Source organism: Motacilla alba, chromosome 8, assembly GCF_015832195.1.
Source record: "Motacilla alba alba isolate MOTALB_02 chromosome 8, Motacilla_alba_V1.0_pri, whole genome shotgun sequence".
Classification (NCBI taxonomy): Eukaryota; Metazoa; Chordata; class Aves; order Passeriformes; family Motacillidae; genus Motacilla; species Motacilla alba.
The window spans coordinates 20,921,721-20,949,620 of record NC_052023.1 but is presented as its reverse complement, the minus strand read 5'-3'; the positions used below and the strand labels follow the sequence as shown (position 1 = coordinate 20,949,620).

The following is a 27,900-nucleotide window of genomic DNA, read 5'->3' as shown; positions in this document are numbered from 1 at the left end:
GTATTATCTGTTATATTATGTATTTCTCATTTGTACAACTGAACAGATTTCTTAGCACAAAGAAATTCCTTCTGGAAGGGAATTTTTTCTCGATAAAGGCTTCATACTACAGTTGGTCTAGGAATTAAAAGAGCCAAGTTTTGTATTCAAACTGTATTCCTCTCCCACTCCCCAAGTGGGATATAGTAGCATTCAACTGCTTAAAATCTTAGGCTCTCTGACAGTTTATTGCACTTTAGTTCCCATTTCTTCTCTGAGTCATTACATTGTGATGTGTGTAGTTGGCATTTAACACGAAGGCATTGAGTTAGAGCCTTAAACATCTTTAATGCAGCACTCACGATGAACTGCATCCAGCCTGGCAGTTCCTGCAGTGTGGTCAGACTGCAGAAAGCTTGAGTTGGAGCTGTTCTCCTCACCTGAGCTTTTCCTTCAGGGTTTTTCAGATATATGGTAAGATATCTGTGTGAAACATAGGCTGCAGATATTTGGTGTTTTGCTCAGTTTGGGTTTTTTCCTCTCCCCCAGACTTTTTGCTATGGTGCAGGATCATCAGTGTCTGCATTAAGACACTTAAGGTCTTCTCAGAAGAAGAGTCTTCCTCTGCCTGCTAGGGAGCAGGAGCAAATAGCCTTTGGGCAGTACGATGGGAGGACAGCAGACGAGTACTACGTGCAGCAGCAGCCGTATGTCCTCAGAGGCCACCAGGACAGAGGGGACGGCGCCACCAGGCCTCTCCCCAGGCTGAGAGTGGGCAATAGCAGCAGGAGCCCGGACACGGCACAAGGCAGCGACCAGCCGGATGCACAGGTACCAGAGTCCCACAGAGCAGAGCCTGATGTGTCTGCTGCTGCTCTGGGAGCTGGCATTGAACTGAGCAGATTGCAGTGGAACCTGCCAGAACGCATTTAAACAGCATGCTTAAAGCCAGATCAGGGGGAGGGTGGAGCTCAGGAACTACATGTTCCCCTATGGAACAGTTTGATAAAGGTGTGTTGGATGTGTTTCTTCTGGAAAAATATCTTGCAGTGGCTAACTGTGGCAAGAAACTACTGAATTAGAAGTCTTTAGCTTAAAGACAACTTCACTTTTGAGAGATCAGTATGTGTGTCAGCCTGGGCAGTCAGGATAACCCACAAAAGAAATGCGGAGGAAAAAAGCAGTGCTGACTTTCCTGTGAACTACAGAAAATTCAAAACAGATTTATACTCTATATTGGGCTTATTTACATGTTCTGTTTCCCTAGGGGTAAAAAAATACCCGTCATGCTTCGGGTGAACCCTACCCCTTGAGCTGGGATGCACTTGAAACAACAGATGCTGTCACTTTTGATTGCTTAATTAATAGGTTATTATTGATTTTTTGCAGAACAGGTTGCACACTGAATCTGAAGTTCATAGATTTGAAACTCTCAAAGCTGAAAACCTTACGGCAGATGCACTTGAGCAGCAAAAACAGGAGACAGGCAAAGTAGAGGGAGAGACTGGAGAAAACTGTGACCCTAATAAAAACGTAGAACGGAAAAGTTCCACCGTGGAACCGTGCGAAGAGAAGAAAGACGGTGTTTTACATGACTCCAGGAAAGAGACTAAGGAAGAGCCAGGCTCTGCTGTAAGTTTTGTCTAATCTTTACTTGTCGTGTTCTTGATAATTCTGCTCTCATTCTCAAGTGTAGAAGAGCAAGAACATCAGTAAGCTGATAGGTGGGAATGTAACATCCAGGAGAGGGTACTCTCCCATAAATATAATAACGGCATTAAGTAAGATGATACACCTTCAAGTAGCCAGAGAAACCCAGGCTTCTGGAGTGCTGCTGCTTGTTGGAAATCAAGTTTGAGTAATTCCCATAATGGTAATTCCCAGCTCAGATGTCTCAGATCTGTCTTTGGGTTTATGTTCTCTAAAATCAGTTTGCTTCTTGTCAGCTCAGTTTTTGGACAGCTGACAGATTTCCTCCGGGTGTAATGATCTGCAGAGAGTGAGAACCTGATGTTGTAGCAGGCGGTTTTTAGGCAGTTCAGAGCTGAACAGGGCCAGGAGCAGGAGCTACCCTGGGGATGGACACTCCCCCAGCCCAGCTCATCCTCAGCCAGAGCTGGAGAGCAGCTGAGGTCAGGTACGGGAAGCAGCACCTGTGCATTTCCTGTGTGTGGCACTGGAAATTGGGGTGCTGCAGGTACTGCCCCAGGCCCATGGGAGCTGGAGCCCAGTGCCCACCACCCCTGTGATTCCCTGGTGCATGGGCGTGTATCACACAAGCTGTAGAGCAGCATGAGCAGCTGTTTCTTGAAAGTAAGCACTTCTTAAAAACTTCTGCTGATTGCAGAACTGTTCTGAATTAATGTGGGAAACAGTTAGCTAAATATTACCAAAAAACCATAATGCTTGAAAAAACTATGTTTTATTAAACAGAATTAAAACTAAGGTTTAATTTTTTTAATAGAAATTATTGTTTCTTCCAAACTGTGTTTCTGCAAAGAGACTAAATACTAAAGCTATTTCTTCTCTTTTTTTTAAATTATTTTTTTTAAAAAAGTATAAAAGAAAACAACATTTTTTTTCAGGAAGTACAAATCAGGGGGAAAAAAATCAAATTTTCTTTAAAAAGAACATAAAAATTGAAGTCTTTCACTAGATTGAGACAGTGGTAGAATCCACTAATGAGCAATGAGAGAATTGACAGAGAAAAAAAAGTCGTAATAATTTTGATAGACAAGAGGTAAATAAGAGGGAGACACAGTACCAGTACCTCGGACATTGCTCTGAAAGCAGCTGCCAAATGCAAGAGCAGGGGCAGCTCTGTAACTGCTGCTCACCAGTGTGATGCTGCTGCTATTTCTGGGAAAAATCAGGAGAAAGGAGACAGAGCTTCTAATTGTAGTCATCTTAAAAAAGGCAAGTGTGCTTTTCCAGCAAACCAGAATGATCCCTAGGATGCCGCTGTACATACTTCTGGGGTCTTCAGCTGGAATTGGGTCCCTTTATAGCTGAGGGTAAGTGGACTCTCTGCTCATCCATTCTCTTCGCTTGTGAGCGCAAAATCAGGCTGAAAAAATCCTCATCTGGTACAGTGGGGCCTTTGGCAGCTCCTGGAGGAGCACATCTCTGATCATCCAGTCTGGAACCCTGCAGACAGAGCAAGCAATAAAAGCTGTGTATTTACAGGAAGATATGGAGTAAGTGAACGATATTAAGTGAAAAAACTACTCAAACCTTTTGCTGGCAGATTTAAAGCTAGTAGAGCTTAAATTAGTCCCTTAATTTAGTCCCTTTCCTTACACAGGGACTAAAAAATGGCTGCAGTGGTGTGAGATTTGGGAAGGCACTCCCTGAAGGCCCCTTGCCTCCACTCTGTGCAGCTGGGTACAGTTTAATGCCAAGGTTACAGAGCAGGGGGCAAGCCCTGCTGGGCTGGGCTCTGCTCCTGAGCTGGGGAGTGGTGTTCCCCACAGGAACAGGCTGCGGCTGGAGGGCAGCGTGGGCACAGGAGGAAAAGCTTTCAGTGGGGGGTGGGCCTGGGCCAGGCACCCTTGAGATAAAAAGGCTCAAAGGCAGCAACCCTTCTGTGCTTGGTTAAAGCAGTCCAGACTGATCAGAGGAGATTAAATATTTTTCCAGTCCTAAAAGAAAGTATTTCTGGATTCCTTGCTCGACTCACAGAAAGAAACAGACAAGCTTCTATAACAGAGCATGGTATTCAGCAGCCCGATGAACACTGTCACATAGACTCAATTCCAAGTGCTGCTTTCTCAGCCAGGCTCCCATACTTACTGACCTTTGTTGTAGCAGGCGATTTTTAGGCAGTTCTCAGCATCTGAATTTCGTATTTTTGGCTGCTTATCAACCAATCAGACAAACCAGCAAGTCTTTTTAATTCTTTTTGCTCTAATTGAAAATCAGTCACCTCACTTTATATTGCTACAAACTATCATTTAAACTTAATCTCATGGGAATGATGACCATTCTTACTGCCAAAACCTGGATACTGAATTCTTTCAGTTGATAAACTAGGATTGCTGGTGTATCAGGTGTCCTCCTTAGCAAGCCAGGTCTAAACACTTAAAACCATTTTACATACTCCTTATAATAAGGAGTATGTAACAAGGCCTCACTTGTTTTTCTTCACTTTTTAAGCATTTCTTACTTTTCGTAGTTCTTGTGGTCTAAATACCAAAATTATACTTACTAGACACTGGATAATGAAAAACCCCAACCATCATCTTTTGTTCTCTTACGTTCTTCCTTACCTGTCCGATCAATACGTATCTCAAAACACAGCGGCTTCCTTACAGGAACGCAGTGGAGGAGGCCCAGATGCAGTGCCCAGAGGCAGAAGCTGCGGAGGTGGGGAGGTGCTTGTTAAGCCCTTACCTGGCATTTAATCAGTATGTCGAAGAAGTCGTCATCCAGCTCCCTGTTGCTGCTGGCCATGAGGTGGCCCAGCAGGGCCTGGCTGCCGCGCCGCCGCAGGCGCAGGCCGGGCAGCTCGCTGAAGCTGGCGCGCTGGTCATCCAGCCGGCGGCTCTGCGAGCTCGCCAGCAGGTCCAGGAACTCGTCCGTGTGCGGGGACACCACGGACGTGGAAAAGGCTGCCCGGGACAGACAGAAAACTCAGTTAGCCTAGGAGTAAATCCAGTCCTGTAGTCAGTCTTGCATGCAAATACATTTTGAAAATAGTATTTGGCAAAAACTCGAGTCAAATACAGATTTTACTTTTAAAAACTTACATTTTATCATCGTTTTAGGTGGAGTAGAGGATGTTGCCGCTGAAGTGGCTGAGAGTCTGTTCTTCTCCTGGAAGCAGCACCTCTGATCATCCATCCTGTTACTCTGGAAGCGACTCAGCAGATCAAAGAACCCTTCATCTGCCATTGTCTCGCGGCTGCTTTTCTGAAAAAGAGAAAATTTGGGGTATTTGACCTTAGAGTGCCTACAGCTGGGGCTACTGCATCAGAGTTTCAGTCCAGTGATATGCTTGATATTTTCATATCTGAAATTTATTAAATAAATTTTTTTTAGTCAACCATTTCTATAGCCAGAGATCTATCCGAGGAGGAGATGCTAATGCTAGGGCAGCGTTTTGGAGAGTGATCTCATTCTCTGAAATGGAAAGAAACAGTGCTCTGATCGTGGTAAAATAGGAGTTATTCCTCCTCAGCCATTAATCCAACGAAACCCCAAATGCCCATGAGAGGAAAAAGAAACAAGACCAGCAATGAACAGTTGCCATTGTCTCCTCAGATCTATGACCACATGACTCAGTTCTTTTATTTTGAACTGACTTCTCTCAAGAGTGTAATAACCTAAAAAGTATGTCCAAAATATCTCCCATTGCCCGAATCAGAAAAACTAGATTTTGCTAAGTTTGGAGAAGTGGGGTCTAGAAGAGGCTTAGACCTCAGCTTACAAATAAATTTTGTTTCTAACTTCAAAAAATCTACTACGAATAAAATGTTTCAATAGTAGGAAAATCTTAAAGCTGGCACCACCCCTGAGAGAGCTGTAGAATGACAGATTCTGCATCAGTTTAGAGCCATGGTGTATAAATCAAGTTAAACTGAACAGGACAGCTGCAGGAAGGTGTTTTCCACAATTCTGATCACCCAAAGATGAGTAAAGACCATGAGCTCACCACACCTACCCTCTGAGAGTTTGGAAGTCGATGATCAATGGAATTACTGGCATCCTGCAAAACTTTGGAGGTGGTGCCATTTTTGTACTTTTTGCCTTTTAGTCGATTTACAAAATGAAGTTTTGCTGAAGTTTTGGCAACCAGTGGTTTCTGTTTAGCAAGAATCTCACTGTTCCAGTTTGGAACCTAAGAAAACAAGAGTCAGGAAATCAAACCTTCTGATTTTACTTACCAGTACTGTTACCTCTTACTTGCTGCTGCTCTTCCTCCCCAAAATGAGGCAGCTTTACACTATCTAGTGCTTGCAGCCACAAGGATGTACCCAAAGAGGCTCCTGAGCACCAGTGCTGATTTCAGCTGTACCGACTACACACGCTTTGAGATTTTATTGATTAACATAACAGGCTTTGCCTCACTTGAAGAGACTGGGAGTAGATATCCCAGTGTGGAGGGAAAAATACCAATTTCAGTCTGTCACTGGAATCATTTATGCAGAACTGCCAGCCAGTGTTGAAAGGCAGAATGTAAAAGAAATCTCTCATAGACTGATACAAGGATTTTAACTGGGAGCTGCCATTGCCAAAGCATTTCTGAGCTTGGTGGGGAGAAGCTGTTTTGCCTGTGACTCAGCTGTAACATTTCTGAAATAGCATCCTTACTCAAGATGAAGGTTGAAGCTTCTGACAGTTTGCAAGTTGGTTGAAATCTCAAAGTGAAAAACACAGTATGTATTTTAAGTCCCTATAAAATGTCTGTAACCAAAGAAGAAGTGTTCAGAAGAGCTAAGCTAAAGCTTAGGAATTTTATTCTGAATTACTTTCATGCTGCAATCTCAACCCATCTCTATAGAGAGACGAGAATTCCTTTGATGCTCATTACAGAACCCCATTCTTTCTCATTTGTGCAGGGAATAAAGCTTCCCACAAGCCATTACTGCCAGCACCTGTCACATGTGTTACCTACGTGACAAAAGTATTATTTGTTAATAATGTTAGACCTACTGTTATGGAGCTCCTACGATCAGCTAAATTAAAAAGGGAGGCAAATGGCACATCAGCACACCCTCAGAAATGTTACAACTGCAATCTCAGCAGCAGAACAGAAAGAAGCAAAGTGCCAACCTTTTCTGGTGTTAATTTCATAAGTTCCATGTTCTCCATACTGTAACGGCGTCCTCTTGGTCTGCCACCTTCAAGAGACAAATTCATCTTTTTATTGTTAAAATTTGTGGTGCCACGTGACAAGCTGTGGCTGTACTCATCTAAGGTCCAGGATCCAAGACAGACACAATTAGAACACACGAAGAAACTAAGCAGTAACCTGTGATTCACAATACAAATCCTCCAGAAAAGGAGGTGCTGAAGGGGTCCAAAACCACAAGAACCTTTTTTAGCTGCTGGGGAGAAAACCAAGCAAACTTGCATACTCAACCCCAACTCAGTAAAGAACTCAAATGAGATTCTTTTTTAAGTTCTCTGTTGGGAAACTACTTCAGAAAGAGGCACATACCATTTAAACTGTTTTCCACTGCATGGCTTTCTGCCATCATGGAGTTGTTTGTGCTGTAGCTTAATCCAAGAACCATTTGAAGATCTGAGAGATTAAGTCTGGCAGTGAGTTCTCCACTTCTGTCTCCCACCTTCAAGCAAATCAAATAAGCAGCTGTATTACCTTAACAAATACTCACATGTGTAACTGTAAAGCAATCCTTGCCCCCATGACTTCTGAGAGAAAAAGGCTGAAAAGGTTTTCCTGATTGAAGACTGAGAACATCTTTTCGAAGAAGTGACAACTAATAGGTAACATTAAAAAAAGCCTAAAATAATCTCTGCTAGGCCACTAACTTGGGAGTCTATGAGGACATGGACTAAGGAGCTGACTGGCTGAAATAGCCTGGAATCAGCTGTCTCTAGAATAACTGAAAATGCATTCCATCACTCAAAATCACACCTCCATAAAACCTCTGTGAGTGAGAGCAAAAACCAACAGCCAACACAGTGGGAGTATAAAAATCATACCTCTCTTGAAATCTCCAGGTGCCTTTCTGCGAAATGGATGGCTTGGTCATGATTTCCCAGAGCAGTATAAGCATTCCCTAAACTCCAGCATGCTCTTCCTTCCCCAATTCTGAAAACAACACACATTTGCAATTACACCTCTACCTGCTGAACACCAGAGGTCAGGTTTTCACAGTACCGCCAAGGTAATTTGCTGGGCCAAAAAAATGGAGGCAGTCATCAGAGACCATTCTACCACCAACGTATTAAATATTGTATTTAAAGGAGTGTGATCTGCTTATAAATAAACATTAACAAATTTAATAAAATTTTTTAATTTTTAAGCTCACAGCAAACAAGTTCATTTTGTAAGCATGGGACATTGTATAACCTACTTTGCTCCTCAGTTTGCATGCCTTATTAGTCCTCTGTATTCTTACTGACTTAAGAAGAGGTACATTTAAATGCAAAAAGTTGTGGTTGCACCCAACACTATAAAAAAGGCCTCAGAAATCAGTACTGTAATATAAACATTACTTGCTGCTGTGTTATTCTCCTTCCCCCATCCCTTCCTATATTATTAACTTGTGGACAAGTAGAACACAGATTCTTATGAAAGTAGGGTGAATTATTATAATGAACTCATGAAAGACAGATCTGCTTTTCCTTAATTTACACAGACGTGCTGACAGGAGATGATGTAGAAACAGTCATTCATCAATTTGTCTTTCATCTCAGACTCATTAGCTGAAATACCATTATGAGTAATTTTTGTTTTCCATATAAAAACCAAAGCCCAGCACTGGGGGAATTCACATCAATGCAGGTGTCACATGGGGAACAATGACAGCAGAGTTGATGGTAACAGGATTTGCTCTGAGTGTCACACATACATTAAACAATCTGTAGGGCTTACTTGTCATGTAGCTCCTGAGCAATCACGAGGTGTTTGAGATGATAATCAATTGCTTTCTCGTAGTCCTGGAGCAGAGTGTAGGTGTTCCCCAGGCTGTAGCAGGCCTGCGCTTCCACAGCTCTGTCCTTCAGCTGCCGAGCCAGCTGCAGCGTCCTCCTGCAGGAGAGGGTCAGTCACCTCAGAAACCACCACAAGGAAAAGTTTTCAGAAGTGCACATGCACAACTGAAAATCAGTTACACAACTTCAACAAATCGGGGCAGCAGGCTAGCCAATTATCGGCTAATAAATTACTATCTTGTAAACCCTTACAATCTCACACTTGTAAAGTCTTCCACTCCCCTCCACTGCAACCTACTTCATTAGAGAGCAGGCTGATTCCTCAAACAGCACCTTTTAATTTACTGCTTCATTAATGATTTGTAGGAGTTTCCCTGACAGGTTGCACTGTTTAATAGCAGTGTTACAATACCTACTTTCCCATCAGGACGGGCCTACACTCACCAAGCCAGCCGAGCCGTGCTGGGCAAGAGGAATTTGAGTGCTCAGAGGGATCTGCTCAGTACTGAGGCTTTTCTCCCTAAGAACTGGTGTGCTCTGAAATCCCAGTCAGATGCTGATAACACCTGTACTGTATCTTTGCCAAGCTTTTACTTTCCCAGGTACAGCAGCAACTGCTTAGTGGTGCAGAGATCAAGACAAGTCTGGCTTGAAAATACAGACTAGAGATGTAAATTGATGTTGCTGTGCACCAGCTCTCTCAGCTGGTGAGCACACCTGAGGCAGCCTCAGAGTAGGAAAGCTACTCACATCACTCACTGAGAGCTGAGACAGTAATGCCTGCTTCCAGAATAATGGGAATAAATGCCTAGCAGTGAAAGATGTCTGTCTACAGCACTGCAAAGAAACTAAAGTAGCAAAAGAGTTAAAACAATAAAAAGCATTAATGCTGCCCCTCCCTTAAAAGGACCAGAATAGTTAAACAACAAAGGGAAAAACTCTTTGCTAAACAAATGGGAGTTTTTCTAAAGTATATGTTGAAGAGATGGCTGTTCCACAGTGAGCTACAGTATCAGGCACAACAGAAGTAAACTGTACAAGAGATATAAATGGTGTTTATCAGCAGTCACTCACCTGTAGTATTCAGCAGCAGTTTCAAATTCCCCCAGGAATATGTAGGCATTTCCAAGGTTGCTGTATGCTCTTCTTTCTGCCGATCTATCACCAAATTCTTTTGCAATAAGGAGACGCTTAAAATGTGACATAACTGCATTAGTTACTCCGCTTTATACTTTGTAACATACATTTGCATGCAGAAATGCAAGAAAAAATTGCATTCTTTAGGTCAACAATGCTTTATAAGAACAGCCAAACTTGAAGTTTGTGCCATTAAGATTTAAAACCTGCATTAAAAGGCTTGCAACAAGATCCAACACAACACATGTACTAAAGGTCAGGAGCAACCTGATACTCTGCTAGAATAGAATTCATTACTAGCACATTGTTGTACCTGTTCATGGGCTAAAACTGCACTCCTGAAGTTGCCCAGAAGATAGTGTGTGTTTCCCAAATTTCCAAAGGCACGTCCTTGTGCTGCTCTGTCACCCAGCTCTGTTACTATTGACAGGTTTTCCCTGTTTTGGGGGAGAGTGAGAAGGAGAATAGTGACTTTTAAAAGGTTTGGGTTTTTTCTCACAGTCATTTAAATACTAATTTTTAAAATTGTTATATAAAGGAAAAGGCAGAGATATTCTACTTTGGCCTATTTTAATGGCCTTTAAATAACCATGAATCTGAGTAAGAAATACTTTCTGTGAGATACCAAACTCCACTGCATTCTAACTCAAGCCAGTGTGCTCCCCCCTCTAGTTACACACACAGGTATAACAAGGTCCTGCTGTCTCAGCCTGGTTTGAAGAGTTCTGCTGGTTTCTAACTCAGGGTTGTCAGGTACAGTACAAGTGAGAGCATGATAAAATCCAGTGCACTGTCTTGTTGAAAGACCAAACTGACAGGTACCTCAGTTCTGCAGAGAAGCATTCCATAGTTCAGCTCATGGCTAAACTGCAGATCTCCCACATTCTAATGAACTACATGATCATATCCTCCCAGGCCCCAACACTTAAAGCTACTACTTACTCATAATACTTTGCAGCTTTCTGTAAAGCATTTTTCACATCATCTGGAAGTTCCCCTGGATCATGAGTCCCAGCATTAGCTACATTTTTCCCTTTGGAGTGATATACATTTCCCAGATTATACAGTGCTCTTGCTTCTCCAACCTGAACAAGAAGTAAAAGAAGGCAGTAAAATTTCGTGCTTCAAAGTTGTTGTGCTTCTGTCACGACAACTATTGTACAACCACAGATGGAAAAAAAGTTCCTTAACTACTTGTCAATACCCACTCTGCCCATTCTGAACATATTACCACCTACCCAGTCATAGCCCTCAATACAATTGTTTTGCATACTGCTTCTTTTTGAAGAGCAAGATACATTCTTGAGGTCAATTACCATTAAAAATTAAATTTAAAACAAACAAACCCATCACAAAATAGGGTACTATTTAACCTGGACATGTAGTCTTCCAGGTTTAAACAATGGTATTCCAACTAACAGATTCGTGCTGCCTAGAAGAAATAACAGATTGTTCACTATTTCCCTCTGAAAGGTGCACATTCCTTACCAGTACCACAGGGTTCACTTTACATCCCAATTCCTGCACAATTCTTACCTTATCATTAAGTTCTCTGGAAATATCCAGATGTCTCTGACAGCAAACGATAGCTTCTTCAAAATTCCCAAGTACCTTTAAGGTGTTGCCCAGGTTCCCACTAGCTTTAGCTTCTCCCAGCAGATCTCCAATTGTCCTAAAACAGCAGCAATTAAGTACCCAGAAAACTGTATCATTTACACCAATGTATGGTAGAGAATTACATGAATTTATGAAAGAGACCACAACCATGTAAATGTATATGTGTCCAGTTCATTTTACACCTGAAATGCACTCAAACATTGTTCAGTCTGTGGTTACAGACATCTCCTTCTGTCAGTGCTGTTTGGCCAGCTGCTGGTATTCATGACATTGATCATCTGCTTAACATTAATTTTTTTAATTCACATATTTTAAGAACAGAATAGAGAGAAAATTCTTAAAGATGATTTAGAAGGACAGTCCTAGCATTAGAAAGAGAGGTTTAACTGCATTTGTGTTTTACTTGACCATCTCCTTTTAAATAAAAATCTCCTTTACTTAACAAAGCACTTAACTGTAAGGTTTAAGACTTACAGTCTCCTCTGTAGCTCGAGGCACTACTTCATTTCTAGATTTTAAATGAGACTAAGGCAAGAGACTGCCACTGAGCCACTCGGACTGTTATACCTGGGGGACAGCACAACAAAACAAATGCCCCAAGGTCACTGCACAGGAGCAGGGTAAGGCAGGGGGAAGAATGGATTTTTGCCAAATTGAGGTTAAGTACTTTATATGCCTGTGTCTTTTACTGGATCTACACAAATCAGTAAAAGTCAGATACATAAATAGCATATGAAAGGGATAGGGTTTTAGATTTCACAGTATTACACTATGAGTTTTACACAGATAAACATTAAAGAGTTCTGGCTAGTAAACAAGAGAGCAGCTCAACAATACACAGAACTAATAGTCTGAGTACACTGAGTTTTAGAAACACAAAAGGGTAAAGAAAGGGTGGATTTAAAGAAAGGGTGGATTTAAAGCAGCCATTTAATTATCCAGAAACCTGGTGAGGCCTCAGTCAGTTCTAGGATTATGGTGCTAGACCAAGTATTAGCTGCCAGGTTAGAGGGCACCCAAGTGACCTGCCAGGCCCCCCAGCCCTCTGCCACCACCACGTTCACTCATTAGCCAGTATTAATAGCAGGGTTTGGCAGGACAGTGAACAGTCAGCTGCTCGTATCTCCCAGAATGGGATGACATGGAGAACGATTACCTTGCAAGAGTTAAATCGTGGTGATGGTATTCCAAGGCCTTTGCATATTCCTGCAGGTAGAAATAGGCATTGCCCAGCTGGCTGTAAATAGCGCTCAGGGTTCGTAAATCTTCAGTTCCAACCTGGACAGCTGCTTCAAAGAAAGACACTCCAGCCCGGCAATCTCCTGCCTTGCACAGGCGCTCGCCTTCCAGAGCCAGCTCCAGGCAGGAAGCCTCCATCCTGCACCGGTGACAGAAAAGGCCAACAGTCACTCCAAATGCCACTCTGTGCAGCACCCGAGCTCTGGACAGGGCATTATTTTACTCAGAGGGTCTCTATTTGTTTAAGAGAGGGAATCAGCAGCACAATACAACCAATGAGCTTTGCTTTAGAGTATTACAGAAACTAAGGCTGAAATGGAAATTGCAATTTTGACCATGAGGAGCAAAATAACATTTCAACAAACAGCTTATTTTTTCAGTCTCAGAGAGGAAACCAAAAACTGCTTTGTCCATAGGCAGCACTCGAAGGGCTCAAAATCAGTTTTCACATCTAGACAATTTCAGACAAGTTACCTAGAAATCAAGCTATTACTGACAAATACTGATTCTGACAAATGGAAGCACTTCAAATTTTTATGGTGATGCCATAGTAACCTGCACAATGATTTACAGGAAAAAAAATTAATTAGAATATTTATGTATCAAAGACTGACTAATTCTCCCCAAGTTGCTTCCTCTGTAATTCAATACTCCTTGGCACTTAATTTCTTATACTAACACTGCTATGAAAATTCTCAGTGTAAGAAAAAAATATCTAGATTCAATTAATGACAAAATGTATGTCAATTCAAGTTACTTCACTGATACACCATTATCCAGAACCCACTGGAACGGTTTTTGTTTTTATGAACAAGTAATTGTGCAATCATACAGGCACAAAATACAGCAGCCATGAATGAATTTGTAGAATATGACATTTTGAACATGAACAAAGAAGCTGACAGAAATCTACAGTGGCATTTTTGCCCCTGTGAGCTCAGAAGTACAAAATGTAACATTTCAGTAAGTGCTAAAAAATTTATCCAAACATTTCCTACTTTCTGGTTCTGAGATGCAAGGGAGGCAGGGGAGAGGAAGATGAGAAAGACAACAGCTCCATGTCCCAATCTTGAAGCAGTATGGTTCTCCAGCTTTTTCAGGATACATGCATTTTAAAAAGCTTGCCAAAATGTCAGCGTTTTGTTTTTTTTTTTAAGATTTTTTTCAAAATGAAAATTCAGTAAGAGACATTCTGTAATTGTTGAAAAAGTACATGCTGATACTGCCAAAGAGTGGACAATCAAATGCTGGCTTTTGCAGAAGTTATTTTAGAAGAAACACCAGACAACACCTGTTTTGACTCGACATAGTGATGAAGTTTTTAACATACCTGCAATACATTTCTTCATTTTCTAAAACTAGAAAAAAATCGATTATACAAACTTCTACTCAAACCTGAACAGGAAGGAAATATTTCTGAAAAATCTAATGACTTCCAAAAGAGCCAGAAGAATTGGGATCACAAGTACAAGAGAAAACACAAAATACTACCATACCTGCTGGTCTTGGACATGCCACAACTTAAGCACAGTGAGATGACAGACATGGTTAACTCTTGCAACCAAAAGCACTGTCTGTTTGGTAGTTGCTAAAGATGCTGACAGCAAAGGATAACTCCAGCATGAAGTTCTTGCCAAGCCCAACTTTCCAGGCTGGATATCCATAACACATGCAGTATTTTTAGGTTTGCAAACTCTTCTCAGAGAAGTTAGAGCATTCCTATTAGCTACAACACACCACCTGGCTCTCATGACATTGTGCATGTGTCAAATGTAAGACAGAAGAAGGCAGAAATGATTAAGTACAATTAAGCACAAGGCAGAAATGATTACACCATCAGCAACTGAAGGTTTAAGACTTAAAACACTTCATTGGGTAATCTTAATCCTATTCAAAGAGGTTCTCTCCGGGCACCTCATGTTAACTGACATGTCCAATTAGAGTGACAGCGAAAAAATATGGTGCTTCTCAGTGCAGAGATCTGGACCATCACACAGCCACACTCTTTGGATTTTTGCTTGAATGGCTAAAAAGAGCAGAACTTCAGCAAAATGTGTGTATGACATAACAATGAAAATGCTACACTGGACTCTCCTTCTTTAAGTAAATTTATTCCATTAAAAAAAATTAACTGTGAGGTATCAGCCATATTATCAGTGAAGAAAAGGCAGTTCAAAATGTTCAAGGGCAATATCAGAGAGTGCTGCAGTATGGTAGCCCCTCCCAAGAGGGGAGGGGGCATTCATCTAATCTTATACTACACCAAAAAATGCCAAATGCCAAGGCAGTGTTACCATTTCATCAGGGAATTTGAAATACAATCTTTTTACTTTGCAACCCTAGATTTAGTATAACTTATAAAATGAAAGATGTGGGATCTTTCGTACAGAACACAACTAAGAAGCAAATGGCTTATACTCAGACTGATGAAAATCAGCTGTTATTACAGAGTGTTTAAATTCAACCAGAATTACAGGAAGTAAATGAAAATGGGAATTAATAATTGCTTAAGAAGAAAAAGTATGCAAAAATTACACAACTCTTGAGAGGTTGTGTTACAGGTTGCTAGAATCTGTACAGCAAATTAAAACTTTAATTCCATCTGGATCCATTCCTTCTGACCTACCATTTCAAAATCTAAATAAGCTATACTGAAATAGAACAGAGAAAATTAAATATTTATTTCCACATTTGCCTGCACTCAATATTTTATTCAGGTTATATAAGAGCTATGAAATCACTCAGTTATTTTAGAAGTTTCCAAGGCTTTTCCATTGAGTACCAAAACTGGATTCAGAAGAGGTTTGGTTTTGGTTTGTATTTGTTTTTTCTCCCCTCTGCTACTTAAAGAACTCTTATGCAAATTAACACTTTTTTTTTTGTTGTGGTGGGTTTTTTTAGGATTTACGTAGGAGTTCTCCACCTGTCACTACTAATTGTTAAATAGCACTTTGGCAGACTAGACAGGACCAGGTTATCAATGTTTTAGGAAGTCATTAAATAGTTATAAGGAGAATATGACATTACTTTCTCTGTTCCCTGGGATGAATGGAATTATTTACTCAACACCCGGTGGCCAAACAAGAGATACATTGAATCTGCAGAGAGGAGAAGAGAACAAGCCCCATTCATCTGCGCACTTGTAAGGCAGTTCTTTTCCTGCTGAACAGGATAGCGTTCTCTCAGATATTACTTGAAAATGCTCACACAGGGCTTCATTTCGTTATGCCGTCTATAGCTGCCTGGCATCTCCTGAATAATTTCTCATTTGTAAAACTACCTCATCCTTATCTGGCCCTCAAAGCTTTTCCTCCTGCCTGGCTCCCCAGCATTTTTATTTTTCTTCTTCCCATCCCACTCTCCTTCTTCTCTGACCTTTTTTCATGATCTATTTTAAAGCTTTATTATTTCTATTGCCTAAGCATATTGCCTCCTTGTTTTTGTCTCCCTCCCTTCAGCTGTTCTCATTTCACAATAACAAGAAAAGTGGTAAGAATTAAGTCAGTGGAAGAAGGTAGTAACACTCACTGATTACTACAACCTCTAAACACAATTTAGTTTTACTCAGTTCAATTCCCACTAAGAGGGCTTTTTGCTTTTGAGGGGGAACACAGTTGTCATCAATTTGCCATGAAGCATGTTGGTACAAATAACACACCTAGAGACAAAACAACCCCTGTGACATGTCTTCAGTCAGATGCACAGCATCACTAATGCCACGGCATCCTGTAATAAAGCTGACATACCATTCCTGACTCCTGCCCTAACTCTTGGCGTCTCCTCTGAGCAGAAGCCTGCACAGCGCCCACTGCCAACAGCTGCACCACAGCCCCACTGCAGCACTGCTGCCATCCAACTACGCCTGATGGTCAGCTTAGAAACAAACAACTCACACGCAAAGAAACCACACACCTGAATTCCGGCTTCTTTTGCTCCAGTCAAGACAAAAGCAGTTACAAGGTTTTGGTGTATGAATTTAGCTGGCCAAAAGAAGCAAGTTCTACAAATATTCACCCATTAATTCATACAAGTCAAGTAACATTATCATTTTATTTTCAGTCACTAAAAACAACATCAAAAAATAATCTCCTTCTAGCAGCATAAGCATTTTTATAACTGTGAAAGTGATACTGATGAACTACTGTGGGGAGAAAGAAACACTTGCACAGTCAGAAACAGACCCACAGTAAAGCCTTTCCTTAGGAGTGGGCTCCAACTTCTTTAAAATCAGTTCTAATGGAATGCCAGAAGGAAGGAAGAACAGTCACAGCCAAACAAGCCTGGGATAATACCTGCAACTAATTTTTTTAAAAACTGGTAAGACCCTTCCCAGTAATTTATGACCTTTTATCTCCTGCACTAAATTTTAAACACCAACAAAATAAAATATTTCCAAATTATAGCCATCAATATGATCATAAAATTCCAGGTCAATATACTGAATTAACCCTTAATTTCTCAAAGTCTTAGGAATGTTTAATATGTTTTAAAATTTAAAGTATATTGCCATCATGTTTTTTAAATGTGAATCAGATTATAGTTCTTGCAGAAAAGTTTAAGGTCATGAATATTGTTATTGTTGATATTTTTAATCAGTCTCATTCAAACCTGTACTGAAATACAGCATAAAGCAGTAAGACATTGTGCCCTGACTGCGCTTGCTAAATTTTGTTAAGGTTTGCTTGTCAGTTTAAACCAGTCAATTAGCCATAACACATTTTTCATGCATTTACTTCTATAGTAGAACCCTGAACAGCTCCTGCTTTTATTAAAGAGTGAGCAAGCATGTTCTGCAGTTGTCTGGGGAGGAGCGAGAGCACCAGCACCAGCGTGGGGAAACGTGGTAGAGGAACACTGGGCAGTGGGTCCCTTCAGGAAACACTCAGCACAGAGTTACCATGCTTACACACCTAGGGCAAAAGCCACAGGATAAAGATTTTAGTCAAATAAACAGACAAAACAGTAAATTATAGCTTATTTGCTAATTTTTCTTCTTACTGACCATGACACAGCTTCCCCAGCTGGCTGCACTGCCACCCAGGACACTGGACTTGTATGAAATTAAATTAAGGACTTCTATGAACTGGAAGAAAAGACCACTCCAACAGCAACCTAACATTGTCAGAAGGTTGAAAGGGTTAATTTTAAGCCATAGCATGTGCTGTCTTACAAATACAGGTTAACAGCCTTACTGCTGTTAGCTAGTGAGGAAAAGGCCTCCAAAGAAAGGATGATCAGGGTAGAGGTGGGGGGAGCACACAAGAACCACATTTTTTCTTTCTTTTTAAACAATAATTTCAGTCTTCCAGTGTCCCTTCCTATTGAATGAACTGCAAGATTTACCCTTCCAAACACCATGCACTACACAATGCTCCTGTAGTTCATCTCCATTAGAGCGAGTCTGAAATGCTAACACATTGTCCCAGGTCTGTAAAGGGGATTCAGAAGAAAAATTATAAAAGCTCTCAGAAGGGAAATCCCGTATCCTCTTCCCTTGCAAGAACAGAACTTCTGAGTGCAAGGCACCAAGGCAGTTTCCATCTATCAGTCAAACCTCTATCAATCGTCGTTCACCAAAACAATAATGGGCCAAGTGCAGAGAATTTTAGCAGACAAAACTCAGCAATTTGCATAGGCAGCCCAACAGCTAAAAGAGGAGCAGCTATTACCCTGCAGGCACCATACTTCATATCATTCTACCCCAAATACAAAGAAATACAGCCAATAATGTATTATTATATTACCATGCAAGTTCCAGTACTATACAAGCATTTAATCATACTAATATAATCTACTACATAGCAAAAGTGAATTTTCATCATTCAAAAATCAAGGAAAAAAAGGGGTTAATTTTAAATTTCAGTAACACTAGTAGTAGAGATATCAAGCTATTTGTTGCAACTTGTTTAGCTTTCTATTATTAACAGCACTTACTCATTTACAGCAAAATTACCAGAGTCTTACCTGTATCGCACGTGAAATGAACGATCTTCAGGCATGCTTATCAAAACATTATTTTCCGCCATTGAGTTACATTATCAGTAGAGAAAGAAATAGTGTTCTGTAGTAGGGTAAGTGCTTTATTATGGGGAATTGTTGTCAGAGCACCATTCCAGTTAGTATATTAAGAAGCTGGAGTAAAGATATCCTAAGCTCCTGTAGAAAAACTCTTCTTTATTACTGAGGTAAGGAGGTCACAGCCAGACACATCTCACACCTTCAGAAATGTTCATGTTCTTTCTTTCCTCTGTGGCCCTTTAAGCTCCGTTCAGCCACGGTTCTGCAAAGGGAACACAAGATGCTTGGCTTGAAGTCTCATGGTTAATAACTCATCAGCATTTGCAGCTGATGTAAAAGCATAACACTGCTCCTACGAAGCAGGAAACATCATTCAAGAACTTAAAGGCAGTGCCAAAGCCTTCTACATAGACACGGCAATTCCTGTAGGCAAGTGAGAAAGCCAAAGAGGTTTAACAAAAACCAACACTCTCTCTCTTCTCTTGGAGACTTTGAAGAATTTACCCTTAGTATTTTCTGGCCTCATGAAGTTCGAGGCAAAAACATTAAAGGATGAAAATTACAGAATGAAAAGCATAATATAGAACAGATCACAAAGTGCTTTACGTGTAAACACTGCCGCTGAAACCCTGATCATCAGCTGAAGGCCCACGGCAGTCAGAACTGGTGGGCACAATCCTATCTGCAGGTCATCCACTCTGGAGATTGTCCCACCTGCAGTACTGTAAGCACAGCAGCCAGCAAAGGTTTAAGCTCTATAGTCGCTTTTCTTCTCTCTGCTCCCAAAACAAAAGGAGGGAGTATGGGAGTTTGGAGGGCAAGTGGTGTTAACAATGGCTTCCTATTCAAAAATTCTGCAGCACTGCAATGTGAGTGCCAAACTCTGCTTCAAAGGGATTGCAGAAGCCAGCATATAAATATTGGACATGTTTGGGCTGGCTGAGAAAAATTAACAGAAAAGAAACCCTGTAATCAAAAGTTTACCCACTTTTAAACATATTTTTAGTAGAGACAGTGACATATTTACGCCTCAGTACTAATATTACCTTCCTTTGCAAGTAAACATAGTTGTGTAATTCACAAATGCATATTTCATCAAGAGACTGCAGGTGTCAAAAAGACAGGAACAGAGCTCAGACTCAAAGCTGTCATCAGAAGAATATGCAAACCTATATATTTAATTGTCTATATAGCCCATGCCTTTTCCTCTCATTAGCTTTATCAAGTCCCAGCTGAGAAGATTCATGCTTCCCATCCTACTCTACCTTGATAGCAGCCCTCAAACAGACTATCCACATTCTTCCAATTAAACAAGTATTTTGCCCTTCCATGCTCATCACTAGAATTATTTGGCATCAACAAGAGGGTGTGGGTGTATTTTTGCAATTAAGAAGCGTGACACCCACAGGTTACAATAGCACTGCAACCCACACACTGGGCAGGCTGTGTTCCAGGTATTCACTCTGCGGAAGTCTGGCCAGCCTCAGCCCAGGTAACTCACACAGACACATGGCCCCAAGCCACCCAGTCTACACTCCTGCTGCTCAGCAAATCTAAGGGATTTGGAAGTTCTCTTCCACAGAGGAACACACCAAAAGTAAAACGTGTGTACTCCGGTACACACAGATCATAAAATAACAACTGTAGTAAATTTTTTGTATATTTGTATTGTAATGGTAATTAACTGAATTATTTTAAAAGCTTTTTTAAAAATACAAAGCTGACTTTATTAAAAAAAAAGTTATACTTAAAAGTACATCAGAACATCGTGTTTAATTAATATCAGTTATTTTTAGCAGTACATTTTACATCAGGTGTTTATAGCTTCACTATATTTGAGCTACGCATCTGTCCTCATCATCTGACTGATGCCACCAAGAGCTGGAACCACTACTCCTGTTTTTTTCCCTCCTTAATGGCCATACAGCACATTCCTAGGCTTGGGAGGGTGATACAAACACACCCACATTGGCCAACACATCATCATCACAGATCCAACCGAAATTACTGGGTCTGCTCTTCATACCTGGCTTCTTCACGCGTAAGTCATTAGGATGTCAATTACGCCTTCAGCCATGCCGACGCGTAATCAGTAACCAAACCTAAATCACACTAATTAGAGTGGGGAATGCAAAACGCAGGAGATGGAAGTCAAACACTTGAAGTTGTACACACAACCTTTAAATGCCCAATTTTACTTAATACAGGAAGTCCTAAGGATTTCTGTTATTTCAAAGTAGCAGCAAAAAGCCCACAGAGAAAAGGCTGGGTCCCTTCAGAAGAGGGAAATTAAACTGGTTGTTTAATTTCTGGAAACTGGTTGTTTAATTTACTGGAAATTAAACTGGTTTGGTATCAAACAGTTGTTTGATACCAAAACAGAAACGAACATCAGCCTCACCACCCCAAATCAAATGAAGAAAGGCAGAGGTTGGGCAGTCAAATGTAGCAGCCCTTCATAGCCCACAACAGACAAAACAGGCACTGTATCAATTCTTTATTAGAAGAAAATGGTGAGCCATAGTTAGGGATTACTCAGCCTGGCTAAAAACAGCTAAAGGATATTCAATTAAAACATCAATAATAGGCCAATTTGCCTCAACTAAATGTTCTATCTAAAAAATGTGTTTATTGCATGCACAAAGTCCTTTTTTTCCTATTAAATCACAGATTTTTCAGAAGCTGTATGAATATAGATGGGGTTTGCACGATGAAAGTACATCTCAACCTTCCATTAACATCCCTGCACTGAATCAGTGATACAAATGCTAAGGCTGGAATAAGGCTCACTCTCTCTCAAGAAAAATTACAGAAGGAAATCAAGGCTCTCCTATTTTTAATTCTTATCAGTATGTTTCAAGTTCCTGACAGTGATAAAACAGAAGTTGCTATTTCTTTCCCCAAAGCCTGTAGCAAGCTAGTAGTTCTAGTTATCACAGCTTCCAGACAGGTGTTTCACCTTTTAAGGCATTTTTCACTTCAGCAATTATTTAATTACATGTTGTTAATTTTATCTAAATGGTAGACAACAAGTTTAATCAGTTTGCAATTCGTAGACACTGAATGTCTACAACAGCTTTTTAAATTTCATTTTGACAGAAAACCGTACTTCTGCACAGGTGAAAATTCATCAGCAAGCAACAGAAAGCCAATGCTGTGATTTATTTGCAGTACACAGAACTAATAATCACAAAACAGTTGGAGAAGATGGTTTTATTCTCCTTCATCACCTCAAAATGGTACATTTTAAGCAGCTTCATTTGCTCCTTTCCTCAACCCACACCTTCTTTTTTGGAGGTTGTCAGATGGTCAGAAGTTTGGTTTGCTTTGCTGATCACAGGGCCACAGCTGACAGACCGGTCACTTGGGGGCTGGTGGAATAGCAAACAGCTCAGTTCCTTCTGCCTTCCCCTAAAGGAGACAATCAAGTGATGCCTTCTCTCCCCATCTGCTATTCCTCACAAATCTGTGGGAAAGGAGCATCTGCCAAATGAAGTCATCATCGACAGAGAGATTCAAAAGCTAACAGAGCAAAGTACAGATAAAGGCAGATCTACTGCACAAATTGCGTTTCCTGAGAAAAACCAGTGACAGACATTTCTTGTTTCAAGACTAAGACAAATTTCCCAACGGTGAACTAAGCCCGAATTTCCTTCCAGAAAGGTGCTACAGAATGGGTGGGAGGAAAATAAAGAAAAAAATTAAAAGAAGCTTGAACTGGATCATCTGAAAACAAAACAGAACTTTGCATACCCTGTGAATGAAGAACCAGACTACACAACGATAAAAATATACCAACAGTCCAATTACTGAAATACAGAGATCAGCTTGGCTTCAGACCTTCAAAATATAAAAGTGCATATAAATACAAATAGCACAAGGAACACTCAGAAGTAAAGCATTCTCTATTTTAGTCTTTAAAGCTGTTAAAGGATATTTTAAAAATTGACCAGAATTAATGGATAAGCCTAAAATAAGCCACCAAAAAGCCTTAAAATCTCCCATCAAGTGTAATATTGTATTTACTGTTAACATAGTAAACAGCATCATCAGCAGCATTTCTGCAGTAATATTTCTTCACCTGGGAATGAGCCTTTAAGTAAATGTGTGCCATGCTGGGGAAAAGCTTATTTTTCCAAACCTTGAGCACACTACAAGTGACTAGTCATGAGAATGGATCCTGCAAATATAGGAGACAACTGTACTAAGACCACTGTGGGTATTCTTGGCAGCTCAATTTTAAACTCCTCTCTGCACCACTTTTGACAGCTGTTTAACAGCTGATTAGCTGAGTGCACACGGAAACCACCTTCACTGATGAGGTGAATTTGAGGTTTTGTTCAGGACCATGATGATGTGGAGCAATGCCTGCTCTGAAATACTACCTTTGTCTCCTGATGGATTTCTCTGTTGAACAGAAAACCCCAGAATGAACCACAGGGATTCTTTTATAGGACTGGCTTAGCAGCATGCAAGCCAGTTTGCAGCTCACATCACACATTAATGGACAGAAGAGGAAAGCTGAAGTTCATAAACAGCTCCTGAGCTGCTCCTCCCAGGTGTGAGTGACAGAGCTCGTGCTGCAGAGCCTGTATCACTACAGAGCATGGCAAAGACCCCATCTAAACATCCTATACTATCAGGCTCGTTAGTCGAGCTGCAAATAGATTAAACCACTATCTCATGTTCTTGATTCAGATGCTTCCTCCTCCATCCCACCTATATTTACCATGCTGACTTATAAATATGGGCCCACACAAACCTTAGACACATTGCTGAATATTGCAGACAGCCCTGGAATGGCTGGAAGGGGTGGTTATTGCACTGGCTTTGGCCCAAAGGTAATGTTGACTTGTAATCCTATCAACCCACTGCTCCACAAGCCTGGAATTTCACTTATTCCAATAGAAAATGGAATATGAGGGTTCCTCTCCTTTGCCCAAATGATGTGCACAGAGCTATCTTTTATTCTTTCATATAGGAAACCATCATTTCCTTGCTAGAAAGAGAATCACCAAATTGCAGCTGAGAGCATAAGGCTAGACAGGCATTTTGTAACCAGAACTGACAGGTGCAGAGCTAACTGCCTTTTGTAAATCAAAAGAAAAGAACTACAAGAGTGAGAGAGGGAAACTTGATTCCGTTACCTCTGAAATTATTCCATCTCCCTTTTTAGCCACTTAATGCCCAAGACTTAATGACTTCAGTAACCAGCAGTCTTTCCAGATGGTCAACAGAAGCACAAAAGGTTATAAAAGACCAGAAAAATACCAGTAATAGAAGTTCGGATACTCACAACTCTCCTCAAAAAATTAAAATAATTGCTAAATGAGCAGTTACACAAATACTATCATTGTCTGTCACAAACTCCTGAGCAATCTGATTATTTTCTTCATTCCTCCCCCTAATTTCTTTCTAGCACTGCACATAAATCCAAATCAAGAAAAGGGTTTAGGTCCAAATTTAGGTCCAATTTAATTTACTCATCAATTTACTCTAATTTAGGTCCAAGGGTTTAGGTCCAAATTTAGTCCAATTTAATTTACTCATCAATTTACTCTAATTTAGTCATAATTATGACTACAGGAAGAGAAATCCCCCCCCCCCCAGTGACAAAGGAGAACAAGTATCCCAGAATAGTCCCAAAGAGTCCCAAGCAGGTACGCAAAATCGTTTGATTAAAAATATGAATAACTGTATGAAACAAGGTAAGGAAAATATTGCATAAAACCCCAAAACTACTTTACAGGATATAAATCACATTAGCTTATGAAGCTCTATTTATATTTTTTTAACATGACCTAGCAATGAGACACTCATCTCCATATTTAAAATTAATTTAAAAAAGACAAACAAATCCCCCACAACAATAACAGGCATCAAGAATTTCTGAGAAAAATTTTGCTCAAATGAAGTGAGGCTCTCAACACATCCACAGCTAGAAACGAAATCATGGATTTGACAACTAGAGGAACAAAGCTCCAGAGCAGAGTCCAACATCCATCACCTAACTGCTAACGTGGCCCTGCATTATGACAGACACGGTAACAACAGAGATATTTATCACTTTGTTTGTACAAATTCTTGTTTGGGGTTTTCTTAATTTCACTGGCTGCCTAAACCCAACAGACCCTGCTCGTGGTAGGTTCTAAACACAGCTAAGAGAAGGTTCATCTCCTTCATTTAACAGGTTAACTCCTCCTGGCTGCCCCTGCACTCCCACCTCTGGCACAGCTGCAGGATGCCCCGACTCACACAGCGCTCTGTTAAAGGCAAACACAAGCCTTTAATGCGGGAGCATTTCCACCTGCCCTCTGGCCTTTCCTGTATGTACTTTCCACTTATGCTGTAGATTAGGAGGAGGATTTTTCCCCTGTTTGTGGAGTACCTATCTGAATGGAGTGTTTGGGGCTTTAAGTAATGCTAAAGGTCTGCAACATGCCTAAGAGCACCAGTATTTAACTGGCAAACAGCTTGCTACCTAATGTACATAATTACTGTCCAGTGTACAGGTCAAAGAACGCAGTGCAGCTAACACAAGTAACCATGAATATTTTTATTATACACACACTGCTGCAGATAGTTAATGTAAGCCATCTATTTAAATCCTGAATTAGGGGAATTCCACACTACGATAAAATAAGAAAGGAGAACATGAAGTGCCAGAAAAATTTAACAAATGTACCCATCAAAAAACTCATCAGGCAAATAAAAACTAATTTTACATGCAGCAAGATTAAGATTTCAGATATGAGAACGGTGCAGAACAAGACCAAAGTCAAAACAGGTCAGAGTTTTTCCAAATATTTGATACACCAAGGTATTAGGATTCTTTATCCTTTCTTCTTTTCTCATTTTTTATCAGAACCAGATCCAAGTTTATTTACAAATTGTCATTCACAGACTGAAAACAAACATTGCACTGCCTTCTTTCCAACATCTCCCTGAACTGGGGATGAGATATGCATTCAAGTACTTTAAGTGCACAAATGCCCCAACCGACTGCAGTAAGAGTTCACCACAAAGCAGTATGCAATCCTTTTATTCACAGTGCAAGTTGAAATCATTCCCAAAAAATCAGCAACAGTTTTGTTACCAAGTTCTGAAGGTAAATTTGAACCCTGCTCCTTTGGGACAATCTCATCATGCAAATGAACATATACAGGCCTCTCCCAGACAACGAGACACTCGGCTACCTTCAGTTTGGGAACTGGAGCATGTTATCCAGTATGAAAGAACCCCGCGTAGGAAGGGTTCAGCACAAAAGGCTGGCTATTTGCACTTGAGCTGATAGAGCAAGTCGATCACAAATCTCTCCAATAAAATGTTTCGCCTAGCTTGGCTCCTTCTTAACCTATGAAATCTATTAAAAAGAGACTCTGGTATTTACAAGAAAGAAGACAAACATTGTACAAGCATCTTAAAAAGAAACGGAAGAATTTCTTAATTTAATTAAGAAATGAAGATTAAGAAATTAAGGTTCTTAATTTCTTAAGATTCTATATATTAAGTTTTAAAAAAATCCTTAGAATCACTGGCAGTAAGACACAGTAGCAATTTCAGTGAAGCAATACAGCTGCTCTTTCAAAATTCCTAGTTGGCACGGTGGTGCTCATTCAGAGCCAAAGCAGACATTCAGCAAAACCAATCCTTACCACTCCAGCGAGGTTTTACCTTGCAGGGAGCAGATGCAGCTCTTGTAGAACCTCTGTTACACAACTGCAATGATCCATGACAGGTTAATGCCAGCAGCACTGCTTGGTGCATCACCTGTGCCCCTCAGTTCCCAACAGCAGCCATTAACATCCTCTCTAACGAGTCTACAGCTACAACCTGCAAAAGCTGAGGTGCAGGATGAACACTCACAACAGTGAGAAGACAATGTGTTATTTATTCATACTGTTTGCTTCTTACAGACAGGTACAATGTATTTATGGCACATCACCTATGGAGACTTAAGGAAAACAGTATTTGTTGAGGTGCCAAGTTGTAAATTACTTTGCATATTCATTCCAACACTTAGGATGCAGCTGCAAATCTATTCAGCATCTCCTCAATGCAGTTTCTTCCATCGGTGTGATGGCTACTGGACTGCAGCCCATTTTGGCCCTGCTGCCAGTAGATCCACTCTGTACAGGCACTATTACACAGAACTGGTCACAGTAGCACATCCTATTCTCTAACAAACCAACTAGATAAGGTCCAGGCTCCAAAGTGCTTCAGGCAAGGAACAAAACTCCTAAGAGTATACTAGCCTGGCAATGGGAGGAAAAAGAGGGTAGCAAACAGAAATAAGGAAGAAATAATAGATTTGGAGAGCCTTCTTTATAAAGCACATTTGGTTTATATTCCCAGCTGAATGAAAGCTTTCCTTCCTATAATACAAAGAACTTTTATTATATGAACAAGTAACATATTCCTCAAACACTGCCAAATTTAAGTCTCAAGAGGCAACTTGACATTAATCATCTGTTCAACACTGTATGTGTTTTAGACCATCTCTTGCCAGTCCTTCCACTTCTGCTTTTCCTGTATTTTGCATTCCTAATATTGTGGTCTTCCACAAAATAATACCTTTTTTTCCTTTTTGGATATTATCACTTGTATAGCTGACTTGCTACTCAATGGCTAAACAAAAGTTTAAGGTTTTTTTCTGGTACCTGGTATCTCTCTCTGCTTTTATTTGCAGGAGCAGTGATAACAATAACAGGTTGATCCCTCAGAAAGTCTTAAGATAATCGCTCAAACAAAACCAAGTTCATTAAGACGTTAACCTTAAAAGCTACTGAAACCAGGACTATAGTCACAGATCTGGGCAGGACTACGTTGTGGAAAGTGAAACTGACCACACAAAGGCTACAAAAAACCTGGAGGACAAAAAGTAGAAATATGTTGGCTATTAAACTGAAAAAGTGGAAGACGAGGAGAAACTAAAAAATTATAAACGCTGGAATAAAAAACCCCTATGTTCAGTAGTTAAAACTATGGACAAAGAGCATTTCTTTTTAGAAAACAGCTTTTCAAAACTTAAGTCTGACCTTCGAACCATCACTTTGTGAAGTAATTCTGCAGCAAGAGTAGCAGCAATGTACAATTCTAAGCAGTTTTAAGATGCTTGAAAGAGTTACAAGAGCATTTAAACAATAGCATGCTAAATAAGGCAACTGATAAGACTCACACAGGTTTCTTCTGGTCCAGTGAAGCAGTCTTAGATTTCAGGTAAGTTTTGTCCCAGCTTTATACAGAAGTAACTGGAAGTACAAAGTCCTTCCTACTGAAGAGGGA

The 27,900-nt window shown here is 40.4% G+C and overlaps 2 protein-coding genes across 10 annotated transcripts in view; one reads left to right on the top strand and one right to left on the bottom strand.

The window, feature by feature from the left end:
- CLCC1 (chloride channel CLIC like 1) overlaps window positions 1–5,436 on the top strand; it is a 16,651-nt gene extending 11,215 nt beyond the window's left edge. For 4 of the 5 annotated variants that reach the window (XM_038145102.1, XM_038145101.1, XM_038145103.1 and 1 more), the window contains 3 exons: window positions 529–810; window positions 1,369–1,611; window positions 4,746–5,436. In XM_038145102.1, coding sequence (XP_038001030.1) covers window positions 529–810; window positions 1,369–1,611; window positions 4,746–4,754 — 534 coding nt within the window. In that variant the 3' untranslated portion in view covers window positions 4,755–5,436. Of the gene's footprint in view, window positions 1–528; window positions 811–1,368; window positions 1,612–4,745 lie in introns of those variants that run through there. The other variant, XM_038145106.1, reaches the window with a different exon arrangement.
- Window positions 2,383–27,900, bottom strand: GPSM2 (G protein signaling modulator 2). 5 transcript variants are annotated; one of them, XM_038145093.1, is made up of 15 exons: window positions 27,794–27,900; window positions 18,562–18,877; window positions 12,515–12,736; window positions 11,278–11,413; window positions 10,684–10,826; window positions 10,055–10,178; window positions 9,679–9,794; window positions 8,546–8,701; window positions 7,651–7,759; window positions 7,142–7,271; window positions 6,754–6,821; window positions 5,642–5,818; window positions 4,728–4,890; window positions 4,372–4,589; window positions 2,962–3,126 (listed from the first exon to the last, which is right to left on the bottom strand). In XM_038145093.1, exons 2-15 carry the CDS (start codon window positions 18,621–18,623, stop codon window positions 2,962–2,964), a joined length of 1,989 nt encoding a protein of 662 aa, XP_038001021.1. In that variant the 5' UTR covers window positions 18,624–18,877; window positions 27,794–27,900. The 5 variants fall into 5 exon arrangements, with proteins under 5 accessions (XP_038001022.1, XP_038001023.1, XP_038001024.1 ...); XM_038145092.1 differs by lacking the exon at window positions 27,794–27,900 and adding an exon at window positions 20,642–21,809; XM_038145094.1 differs by lacking the exon at window positions 27,794–27,900 and having other exon boundaries at window positions 2,383–3,126.

What these genes read in the sequence shown, in the direction of transcription:
- GPSM2 (XM_038145093.1), bottom strand. Translation starts at nt 18,623, where the DNA reads ATGGCGGAAAATAATGTTTTGATAAGCATGCCTGAAGATCGTTCATTT. An exon ending in TCATTTCACGTGCGATACAG is followed by an intron (nt 12,737 to 18,561) that starts GTAAGACTCTGG and finishes TCACCGGTGCAG; the next exon opens with GATGGAGGCTTCCTGCCTGG. An exon ending in AGTGGAAAACAGTTTAAATG is followed by an intron (nt 6,822 to 7,141) that starts GTATGTGCCTCT and finishes TGTCTCTTGAAG; the next exon opens with GTGGCAGACCAAGAGGACGC.